The 11,510-nt window shown below is 34.1% G+C and overlaps 2 protein-coding genes and 1 long non-coding RNA gene across 5 annotated transcripts; 2 read left to right on the top strand and 1 right to left on the bottom strand.

Moving 5' to 3' along the window:
- The first annotated feature begins 993 nt into the window (after positions 1 to 993).
- On the top strand, positions 994 to 4,380 carry LOC123217391. Its single transcript, XM_044638399.1, has 5 exons — positions 994 to 1,147; positions 1,762 to 2,604; positions 3,237 to 3,395; positions 3,521 to 3,775; positions 4,047 to 4,380. Exons 2-5 carry the CDS (start codon positions 1,768 to 1,770, stop codon positions 4,179 to 4,181), a joined length of 1,386 nt encoding a protein of 461 aa, XP_044494334.1. The 5' UTR covers positions 994 to 1,147; positions 1,762 to 1,767; the 3' UTR covers positions 4,182 to 4,380.
- Positions 4,381 to 6,456: 2,076 nt separating this feature from the next.
- On the top strand, positions 6,457 to 9,869 carry LOC123217060 (calcium-dependent mitochondrial ATP-magnesium/phosphate carrier protein 2-like). Of its 3 annotated transcripts, none has more exons than XM_044637807.1 (4): positions 6,457 to 7,049; positions 8,314 to 9,099; positions 9,205 to 9,295; positions 9,410 to 9,869. In XM_044637807.1, exons 1-4 carry the CDS (start codon positions 6,590 to 6,592, stop codon positions 9,600 to 9,602), a joined length of 1,530 nt encoding a protein of 509 aa, XP_044493742.1. In that variant the 5' UTR covers positions 6,457 to 6,589; the 3' UTR covers positions 9,603 to 9,869. The 3 variants fall into 3 exon arrangements, with proteins under 3 accessions (XP_044493742.1, XP_044493744.1, XP_044493745.1); XM_044637809.1 differs by having other exon boundaries at positions 6,520 to 7,049; positions 8,301 to 9,099; XM_044637810.1 differs by lacking the exon at positions 6,457 to 7,049 and adding an exon at positions 7,461 to 8,025.
- Positions 9,870 to 10,000: 131 nt separating this feature from the next.
- Positions 10,001 to 11,276, bottom strand: LOC123217061. The gene is made up of 2 exons (XR_006502410.1): positions 10,405 to 11,276; positions 10,001 to 10,335 (listed from the first exon to the last, which is right to left on the bottom strand). It is a non-coding gene; the product is annotated as an uncharacterized LOC123217061 (long non-coding RNA).
- Positions 11,277 to 11,510: the final 234 nt, after the last annotated feature.

The following is an 11,510-nucleotide window of genomic DNA, read 5'->3' as shown; positions in this document are numbered from 1 at the left end:
AATGTGATAAAAATTTTAATTTTTTTTAGTAAATGATAGTTTTATCTTAACTCTAATTGAAATTTTTAACAAAAATTTAGTTATTAATAGGTGTTTGAATTTTTAAAAATTGAAAAGTAAGAGTTTGAAATTTTATTATACCTTGAGTGAGGATAAATCTTTTGCCCTTTAAAAAAATTATACTTAAGTACAACTACGTGTTTCTATAAAAAAAAATATAAAGGGGTAAAATTAAGCTTATTTGAAGGGGACATTATGTTTTAAACTATAAGTAGACATACTTATATACTTGAGATGTCTATTATTTGAGATGTCTTAATCCAAAAGTCTCAACAAAAATAGCATAGACCCTCTCAAATCATTTAATTTAATAAATGTAATTAATTTCGAGAATTTAATTTTATACTCGAATAACATATTATATAATTAATTAATTTTAAATTTAATTATATAACAATACTTTATTTAAATTTAAAATAAAAAGGAATTTACAAAATTTTATTATTTTTAAATTGAGTAATGTTATAAATATATTTTTTTTGACATATAATTTAAATATATAATTATTTATTGTTATATAATTAAATATTATTTTATTTTTAATTTAAAATTATTTAATTATATAATAATATATCACTTATTTTTTTTTTAATTAAGTTTAAATACTGTACAAGCCTTTGTCCAAAACGACAAATACTAAACTTCTGGTCAAATGATGTATTTTCGTATAGGCCACAGGGATTAAATTTGGCTGTTTGTTAAGCAAAATTTCCTCACGTTAATACAAAAAACTAATTATAATCCCAGATTGATTGACTGCCGAAAGGGACAAATATACACCGACAAAGTAATGAATGACTATATAGTTTGGATCGATATTCGTGATTTGTTATTGTCCTGTTGACATGAAGTCTCCAATTTTATCTTGGAAAGAAAGACAGAACGTCATTGCTTACGCCCAGAAATTTGACATTTTCTTTCGGCACTTCCTCGGGGAACACGTGGCTGACTTGCATACCTCGGTATAATCTCTATATCAGTTATCGCTGATGGCATAGACAGTAGCATCAATCAAAGGCTTTATGCTTCAAATTTTCAACTCAAAAGACTGGATTGTTAACGGTTGCGGTTCCTCGTCGATCCCCGGGTACGTTTATTTTTCATAGGATACTTTTTTTCCGTCTGCGGTTCATACTCGTATTGTTTAGACTGAAAAATACTATCGTTTTCACATATTTGATTGATTTATAAACTATCATAAGATCATACGTTTTCAACTTTTTGGTTTAAGAAGCTTTAATTTCTTATTTGTTTGTGCATAATGACCCAGTCCCATGTAATGATAGTTTCCACTTATTGTTTTCTTTATCAATCAATGAAGTACTAAAAACCATCTGTTCATTATTACTTCTTTTGTAGTATTCTGTTCAGGCAATCTTTATGTGGAAACGTCTATTACAGAATTAAAGATGGGGTTTTTGTTAAAGAGAGCTGGAGTTCTTACTGAAATATTGGGTTTTTTGAATTGACATATTTTCCTGTCCATTGCGAATATTTTAAATGGCAAATAGTTGTGATTACCTGTTCAATTACGGGGAATTTATTTATTTTTTTAAATCCTTTTTTATGGATTGATAAAGTAATAGAATGATCTTCATATTGATTGTGCTCGGTCATTCATATTTTTGGATTTCAAACTCTATGACTGTGTTTCTTTGAGTCTGCAGCAGAGACTAACTGTTAATAATGAATTTCACACAGGTAACGATGAGGACTTTTTACAAAGGATGGTGGATTTCAGCAGCCATTCTTTTGCTGGCAATGAGCTTATCATATTCACAGGGGGTTTTGAATGAAAATCAGATCAAAACTGCAGTTTTCCTATCGCCAAAGTTTGTGCTGGGACCTGGATCTGTTGAGAATAGATATTACTACAATATTAACTTTCCCAGGGGTCATATCTCTCTCAAGAGTTTCAATGCAGAAGTAATTGACGAGGCAGGGAATCCTGTTCCCCTTCATGAAACTTATCTCCACCATTGGGTTGTTGCAAGATACTATGGACATGTAGAATACAATGACAGCAGGAAGCCTAGTGAATCAGATTACTTTATTGTGAGAAATGATGGCATATGCCAGAAAGGCGTTCTTGGGCAGTATTTTGGCCTTGGATCTGAAACAAGAGGAACAGCAACACACATCCCAGACCCTTATGGAATAGAAATTGGTAATCCTGCGGATATTCCTGAGGGCTATGAGGAGAGATGGCTGCTTAATGTCCATGCAATTGATACACGAGGTGTGGAAGATAAATTGGGTTGCACTGAATGCAGGTGTGATCTTTATAATATTACTGTGGATGAATATGGCCGACCTTTGAGGCCAGATTATGCTGGAGGCTTGCGATGTTGTTATGATCAGACTCAATGCAGAGTGAGACATGGCTTTGAAGGTGCCACAAGGAGCCTCTACCTGAGATATACCGTGAAGTGGGTTGAATGGGATAGTTCCTTGGTGCCTGTTAAAATCTATATATTTGATATCACCGATAAGTGGAAAAGGTTTAATGATTCAACTGGACTCAGCACTGAGCATGATTGCCGGGTGAGTGAATTCTTTTTACTCAAATCTCATACTAGAGAAAGAATGAAATTCTTTTGATTAATTTTGGACATTTCATGGAATTGAATTTGACTTTGCTTATCTTTAGCAGCTATTACTCCATGATATATGTTGGAATCTTGAAAATATTATTAGCCAAATAAAACTGAGGTGTTTTTTTCCTTTCCAGGGCCTTTAATGCTCTCGTTTTATTGCATTAATGTTAAAATACGTACTTGATTTGTAAAGCCTCTTGAGGTTGTTCACACTAAGGTTTTGGGATGAGGGATGTGGTTTACATTACCTGCTCATTGATGCATTTGTGAGGATGTTCACGCTAAGTTTAGGGAGTGGGGGTGGAGGCAGAAGGATGGGAATGCAAATGAACCCCAACAACACTGTTGGATTATACCTTACTGGAGTGACTTTCATTAGAGATAAACTTTTTAATTATTGTAGAAACATTTTCACATTCACAGAATGCATTCATTATTGATTAACCTGTCTAATAGCTTGGAAATGAATCCACCCTTCATATATGAGACCTGACAATGAATGCCTCGGAGTTTTTTACTGGTGTTTTTGTTAGTTCAGTTTCTTTACAGATCTTGAAACTAATGGGAATATATGTGCAGGTTGAATATGACATTGAGCCTTGTAGTGCCACCGATGTGGCTGATCATGAGTGCATTAACACTAAAAGAATAAGCCTCACCATGCCGACTGGTGGTTATGTCATTTATGGTGTTGCCCACCAGCACTCAGGGGGAATAGGATCTGCTCTTTACCGAGAGGTGATTTTGATCATTTTTTTTAATCTTGTTTGAATTTCTCTCTCTTTTATCCATTGGTATGTATAGCATGTGGCAGTTTGATAGGTAATGCTTCCTTGCATGATATTGTTGTGTGGAAAATACAGGATGGAAAGGCTATATGCTCTTCAATTCCAGCTTACGGAGATGGGATTGAAGCCGGAAACGAGGCTGGTTACATTGTAGGAATGTCCACCTGTTATCCTCAACCTGGATCTGTCAAGATAACAGATGGGGAGACACTGATTTTAGAATCCAACTACAGCAGCACCCGAGGACACACAGGAGTCATGGGGCTATTCTATATTTTGGTTGCTGACCAAGTGCCAGAGCCTGAGCATCTCCTGCATCTCCCCGTTAAAGTAAGATTTTATTATTTGATTTCCAAGTAGTAACCTAATTATAATGCAAATAAAAAGGATTGTTTGAACAGAAGCAAACATTTTTCTATTCATGGTGAAGATTAATGATAGATATGTTGGATAAGTAGTCTGACTGATTACCCTGACTTGTTAGATCAAATTGTTCATATAGAGTGGCAATTGTTTAATTTGTTTGGCGACCTTATTGAATTAAAGAAAAGCCATTCTTGATTTATAATAACCAACGATGATATTTGTTTGGTTTTCGCAGATGTATGACAAAATAAACAGAAGTGCTTATGTTGGGGCAGCAATAGTTTTGGTGGGAATTGTTTCTGCTGTTGCTATTGTACAGTTTCTTTTTAGGAATAAGGTTGAAGATGAATACCAACCAATTATGACTTGAACTTGTTTCTCCCAGTTCAGATTATGTGTAGTAATATACAATAACACATCTTAGACTCAAAGTCTACCCTCTCTTTCTGTACCCTAGTAATGTGTTAAGTCATGATAGTTGACTGCATGTAACATTTTCAAGTTGTTGTTGTATAAGTTTGAAGTTAATCTGTGATTCCTTAGTTATGAAGAATGTTTGTCATTTGGATTAATGGTGTTCTCATGTTTGTAATTTACTGTGATCATAGAATATGCCAAAAGTGAGAAGATATGATTTGTAACTCCAGGAAGGGCGCAAAGTAAAATGGCTGGAACCTACGTGGGCAAATTTGGATGGTGTGACGTAGACATCTTTAAAATAAAGATCCACCCAACTTAATAAATTAAAGAACCGTCTATTAATAAATGAAGCTAATAGTTCTCAGGATTAACACGTGCCTATTCCCATTTCGTGACTTCCAAGTGTGTACTTCAAGCCTTTTTAAAATTTTCAAATCCGGCCTGTTTTGCTTGGACAACCGAATATCCACTTTAACCAAAATAATATTCCACCAAATATTTTCGCCAATAATTTAATTTATTTATGGGAATTAATAAAAATAACCATATATGTAAGGAAATAGGAAATTAGCCAAAATCTATATATTAGCCTAACGTTAATATTATGTATTCTTATTTTAAATATATAAATAAATATATAATTATATGTGTTATTATATAATTAGGTTTTATTTTATTTTTTATTTAAAATTATTCAATCATATAATAACACATATAAAATATATATCTATTTATTTACTTAAAATAAATATACATAGTTTTATTATAATCTCGTATAGTTAACAAATTGTAAACTAACAAAAATATTCCCTATATATAAAAAAAAACAATAAATTTACATATACCTATTTTAGATATATAAATAAATATATATTTGATATATGTTATTAAGTGATTAGATGATTTAAATTTATAACAAAATAATATTCAGTCATAATGAAGATTTTGATGTGCATGTGCAAATTTTATAAGCTAAGGGGTCAAACAATTTTTTATATAAATTTATGACCCTAAGGGTGCGTTTGGTTAAAGGTTTTTAAGATTACCTTGGTAATCTATTTTTTATTCCCTTGTTTGGTTTGTCAATAATAAAAGATTACAGTAATCTTCTATTACAGATGCTGACATGACAGGTAATGTAGGTGGTAATCTGATTACCACCTTCATCTTAGGCATTTAAAGATTACCGAGGTAATCTTGAGTTTATTATAATTATATTATTATTTATTAATTTTTTGAGATAAAAATAAATTTATTTTTAATTAATATGACAAATAATATAAAAAATATTTAAAAATAATCATATTCAAAGACATTTAAGTAAAATATTTTACTAGTAATCTTTTATTACCTTTAACCAAACACAATAATTATTTATACGTATAAAATTTTATCAAACATAGTAATCATTTATACCCAGTAATCTTCTAAGTAATCTATCTTCAAGACAATCTTTCTATTTTAGTAATCAAACATTACCCAAACTAAACGCTCTTTAAAAGTAAGAATTTTGCCCTAAACTTTGAATAAAGTTTTTTTTTTTTGTAAAGTTTGACCTATAAATTAAACTTTGAAAAGGGATAGAAATTATAGATATATAAGTTAAGGGGGTTCATATAATTTTCCCCAGTACCTCTAAAAAGTATAATCCAGGGGTGTATTTCAAATTATATAAGATAATAGAGCCAAATAAAATTGGTTGTATTAAGATTTGGGGGGAGGGGGATCTAAGATTTGGGGTGTAACTGTAATATTTTAAAATGTCTTAGATATATAAATATTAAAATAAATTTCTTAATAATAATGTGATTTTTTATCCGAAAAAATTAATTTTCTTGTTTTTAATAATTAGTTGAGTTTGTTGATTTCTGCGTTACTTGAGAAATCCAATTGGAAAAAATCTTAAGATTTGACTACACAATTGAAGAAAGTTTTTCAGAAGTTTATGAAGGGCTTGTTTGGTCGGCAGCGCCATGACATTGTTTAGTGGTAACTTTTTGGATACTCATTTTGTATAATATAATTATATATAAAATATTGATTTTCACGTTGTCACAAATTCAATAATAATTTAATTAAACATTTAATAAAGTTAAAATTTATTTAACGGCGAAATAAAACAAGGAATTTTCATTCCAATTTCTCCATCATTACTTAGTTATATTTGCTGTAAATTATAATTAACGTCCTAAAAAAATTTGTCACGTGTCATCCTGGGAAGTTTGACCATCCGTTTTTTGACCCACTCGTCCAAAACGAAACAAAGAATTTTGATTTCAATTCCTCTGTAACTGGGAGATCGATGCTATGCGTGTGAAGCACCAGCTAATATCGAAATTTGACGATTGTTGAGAGCAAATGACCGGGGCAGGACACGCGGTGGAACACGTCGGATTACCCAAGATGGAGTCGTCCACCACCTCGACTTCGACCCGCTCCAGTTGTTGTAACCCGGTCAAGAGATCGGGTCCGGTTACCATGGATCATGTACTGTTAGCATTGCGAGAAAGCAAAGAAGAGAGAGATGTTCGGATTCGGGGCTTGTTTAATTTCTTTGATGCGGCAGATATCGGGTATTTGGATTATGCACAGATCGAGAAGGGTTTGTCGGCTCTTCAGATTCCGCCGGAGTATATTTACGCCAAAGATTTGTTGAAAGTGTGCGATGCGAATAGAGATGGACGCGTGGATTATCACGAGTTCAAGAGGTATATGGATGACAAAGAGATGGAGCTTTATAGGATGTTTCAAGCAATCGATGTCGAACACAATGGTTGCATTTTGCCTGAGGAGCTTTGGGATGCTCTTGTTAAGGCTGGTATACATTGCTTTCTATGTTCTATTGCATCTTTCTTTCATTCCAGAAATCATTTAATTCAGCTTTATTTCAAGTATGCGATTCGATGTTTGGTATGTTAAGTTGATATTGGCAACGTTTGTCACTTGAATTCAACTACTTCAGTCTACATCAAGTACTCAAAGTATTTAAATCTGGTTGTGAAGCGTTTATAACCGTGGGATAAAAAGTAAAGATTTGATTTTAATTGATTTTCCCCCTGAATGCGTATCTTTGTGTTTCGCTGCTACTTGTGCTTATAGGGAAATTGAGGAGGGGCTGTTACCAAAATAAGTTCAGCCCGATCCTACCTTATCCGCATAGGTAAGTTTGATCCGTTTCAGTTTCTCTTAGTGTATGAGATGGATGTTCTTTTTTAATTGAAGTTTCGCTTGGGATGTGAGACTCAATACTGGGGTTCTGCCTAGGGAAGGAGAAGTTTTTCTTGTGTAAATACATGGGAGTTGGAGAGTTTGCCCTTTGAAAATTTTCCTTCATCTCTTTCTTGTAATAGAGCTCAAAGTTCAAATGTTTTGATTGTCTGTATCTGCCATTCTTCTTTTAGCCATCTTATTCCATATCCATTTTCCTCCACGAATCCTATTCCTACTACTGAAATTGCAAATTTGACTTCTTATCGTGTTAGAGGGTTTAGTTGTGGCTGCCACATCTCATATTCTGTAGTAGTCATTTTAAACAAGTGAAGGCCATTCTCATATTGTGATTGTTATAAAAAGAACAACTGTTTAAATCAATGTTGATTGGAGTTTGAAAATTGCTGGAGTACATAGGGTGCCTCCACCTGTCATCTTTCAATAATTTGTGTGAACCTTTTTTACCTGTATCTTGAGTGGAATTCTTTCTGGTCTGTGTAAGGAATTGTTAAGGTTCCTTTGGCTTTTTCATAAAGAGGATAGGATGACTTTAATCCCTCATTGTTCTTCATGTTTTTATTCCTGTATTCTCAAACTCTAGTAGACCCCAATCTATGATTTGTATAGAGCTTTGGGAGCTACAATTAATTTGTCTTTGATACTGCTCAACAGCTTTGTACAGACTACTGTGTCTAAGTTTCTTTTAACTATTTTCTTTTCCCTTGAATTTACTCCATGCATTTGGTGGTACCATTGTATGATTATTTCTAATTATTTCTTGTTTGGCCTTTGGTGGAAGCATTTCCTGGTTCATGAATTTTGGTTCTGTTAGTTTTTTCAATCTTATAAGCTGTGGCAGTTTCTATTTTCAGGGATTGAAATTAGTGATGATGAACTTGCCCGATTTGTTGAGCATGTGGATAAGGATAATAATGGAATCATAACTTTTGAAGAATGGCGGGATTTCCTTCTACTCTATCCTCATGAAGTGACAATTGAGAACATATATCATCACTGGGAAAGGGTATGCCTTGTAGATATTGGAGAACAGGCTGTTATTCCAGAAGGTATCAGTAAACATGTTCAGAGAAGCAAATTTTTTATTGCAGGAGGAATTGCAGGAGCTGCTTCTCGTACTGCAACTGCGCCTCTTGATCGTCTGAAAGTGGTTTTGCAAGTCCAGACAGGAAATTCTCGTATCGTGCCTACTATTAGAAAGATATGGAAGGATGAGGGTTTGTTGGGGTTTTTCCGAGGTAATGGGTTAAATGTCCTGAAGGTTGCACCTGAAAGTGCCATAAAGTTTTATGCATATGAAATTTTAAAAAATGTAGTTGGAGATATTATGGGGGAAGACAAGGATAATATAGGCCCTTCCGGTAGACTTTTGGCCGGTGGTATGGCAGGTGGAGTGGCACAAACTGCTATCTATCCATTGGATCTTGTAAAAACTCGGTTACAGACGTGTTCCCTTGAAGGTGGAAAGGCCTTGAAGTTGGGGACTTTAACAAAGGATATCTGGGTTCATGAGGGTCCTCGGGCCTTCTATAAAGGTCTTGTTCCTTCTCTTCTTGGGATTATCCCTTATGCTGGCATTGACCTTGCTGTCTATGAAACTCTGAAAGATTTGTCTAAGAGTTACTTTTTTCATGAAAGCGGTACAATCTTCCCTCTGTGCTTTGAACATTTTGTTCATTTCTCAGATTTGTATATTCTGAATATTTGAAAAATTGCACTCTTAAAACCTTTTATATTTTCTGTAGAACCTGGCCCTATTGTGCAGCTGGGTTGTGGTACAATTTCAGGAGGTCTTGGAGCAACATGTGTTTATCCATTGCAGGTTATCAGAACCAGGTATCATGTTATGCATGAACAGTATTTTCTTTGGCAATTGTGAAAGTTTTCTGAAGTGGTTATAGTGTATCCTTTTCACACTCATTTTGACTTAAAGGTGTTCTTGCCATCCAGAATGCAAGCTCAACGCTCTAATTCTGCTGCTGCTTATAAGGGAATGTCTGATGTATTTTGGAGAACCCTTCATAATGAAGGTTATAGAGGTTTCTACAAAGGAATTTTTCCGAATCTTCTCAAGGTTGTGCCTGCTGCGAGCATTACATACTTGATTTATGAAGCTATGAAAAAGAGTCTAGATCTTGGCTGAGGCAGTGTTCTGGTGATCAGCAGATCACTAGACAGCGGTGAATTTGATAAGTAAAATTAGTAAATAAACAAGTAGTTGATCGGGTTATTCAAGCAATATGACAGACTATGGTTCCCCTGTATTGTGTGGGCCACATGATTTTTGTAGTCAAAGAAGTTCTACCCCAGGCTTACTATATCTGACTGTTGAGAAAAAAAAAATTACATGATATAATTGTATCTGATCACATAGTAATAAGTACAATCCCTCCTCCTTTTTCCTCGTCTATTTCTCATTTTGCACATGGTGCCTCCAAAATGAATATAGAAAGGTTGAACTTTTATATGTTTTGGGTCACATTTGTTTGCCTCAGCATCAAAGCTTATGGCAGAAAGTTAAGAATCGAATTCATAACATCAGATGGAACTTTTTCTTATGATTTTGCAGAAACCTTCTTTGGCATGTGTTAGGTTTGATACTTCCAGTTATTAATATTTACATGCCCTTTGTTTTTCTGGTTTATCTGCATCAATATTAATAACCTGGACAACAGAATCATCATATTAGAACTATACGCAACCTGCGTGTAAACATTACAAGCATGGCGTATCATCATTTGGGCAGGCGCAGGAGGGTTTCAAGTTTCAGGATCGCTGCCATTTTGTTGTGTGCGCCAACCATATTACCAAGAGTAGTACTAGGAGGGTTTCAAGTTTCAGGATCACTGTCATTTTGTTGTGTGCGCTAACCATATCTGCATAAACCATGATATGAACTTGTGTACAGAGAAACATCTGTTTGATTTGTAGTTTATGATTCATACCTTCCGATAAGTGTCATTGATCAGGTCAGAAAATCCTGGGAGGCAGACATATTACAGGGACAAAAGTGTCACTATGTTTTTATCATTATCATCATATTTTCATTTCTTTGCAAGTGGAGGAAAACAGACAAGTAGAATAAAAAAAAATTGAGCAGAACATAGTTACATACAATAGCAATTAGGTAGCCATTTTTGCCATTGAGAAACGGCTAAACTCTTAACAGTATCTCCTTTTAGAGTGTCTGAAACAAGGTATTACAGTGATAATATGGTGCAAGAATAGGCTTACACCAAAGAACAAAAGATGAAACAAACCCGGAAGAAAGGCGTTGCCTTCCCTTTGCCTATATGACTTGCCTTTTCAGCCCCTTACGTCCCGGAAAGGAAGCAGAGGATAATATTATTCAGCACATGACATTCTTTTCTTGTCGTCATTGCTGTCATCGTCGCCATCATCATCATCATCATCTTCTTCTTTCTCTTTTTCTTCCACATTCTGTGTGCCGCAAACGTTGAAGTTCAGAGAAGAGAAACCAAGAATGGCAGCTTCATTGTTCTGTCACACTTTGCTTATATTGATCTTAAAGTCGAGACAATAATGGCTAACAAACTGGGTTCTTTCACTTTACTAAAGATAAAAGAAGAAAAGACACGGAGCACAGATCAGCAGAAACGTGTCACATTAGAAAAATGGTCCCCCTATTGGCATTATTCTTCCTCTTTATCATATTTATCTTCTAGTAAGAATATTATTATGCCTCTCTACTTTACCTTAATTGCACTAGTCTTAACCAGTGAGAGAGACTAATTATTCAATGTAGAAAAAAAAATAAAGTTAAAGAATGGCGAATTATGAAAAGATTGATGACAGATGGAGGGTTCCTAATTATTCAATGTAAAAGAAAAGATAAAGTTAAAGAAGGACGAATTATGAAAAGATTGATGACAGGTGGGGGTTCTTTCTCCAAAAGAAATTAATGAAATAATAAACAAGAACTAGAAGTCGAAAGAGAGAATATGGAAGTAGATACGACGAGAGTCATGTGAGCTTTCTTTTTATAGGTGGAAAACATTTTGCATCTTCCACTTTTGCAGTCTCCTTCAAA

This window comes from Mangifera indica, chromosome 5 (assembly GCF_011075055.1).
Source record: "Mangifera indica cultivar Alphonso chromosome 5, CATAS_Mindica_2.1, whole genome shotgun sequence".
Taxonomy (NCBI): Eukaryota; Viridiplantae; Streptophyta; class Magnoliopsida; order Sapindales; family Anacardiaceae; genus Mangifera; species Mangifera indica.
This window is presented reverse-complemented; position numbering and strand designations above follow the sequence as displayed.

Bases quoted from the DNA above. Each gene is read 5' to 3' on its own strand.
- LOC123217391 (XM_044638399.1), top strand. From the start codon at position 1,768: ATGAGGACTTTTTACAAAGGATGGTGGATTTCAGCAGCCATTCTTTTG. The intron at 2,605-3,236 runs GTGAGTGAATTC...ATATATGTGCAG, and splicing joins GCACTGAGCATGATTGCCGG to GTTGAATATGACATTGAGCC. The intron at 3,776-4,046 runs GTAAGATTTTAT...TGGTTTTCGCAG, and splicing joins TCCTGCATCTCCCCGTTAAA to ATGTATGACAAAATAAACAG.
- LOC123217060 (XM_044637807.1), top strand. From the start codon at position 6,590: ATGACCGGGGCAGGACACGCGGTGGAACACGTCGGATTACCCAAGATG. The intron at 7,050-8,313 runs GTATACATTGCT...TTCTATTTTCAG, and splicing joins GGATGCTCTTGTTAAGGCTG to GGATTGAAATTAGTGATGAT. The intron at 9,296-9,409 runs GTATCATGTTAT...CTTGCCATCCAG, and splicing joins TTGCAGGTTATCAGAACCAG to AATGCAAGCTCAACGCTCTA.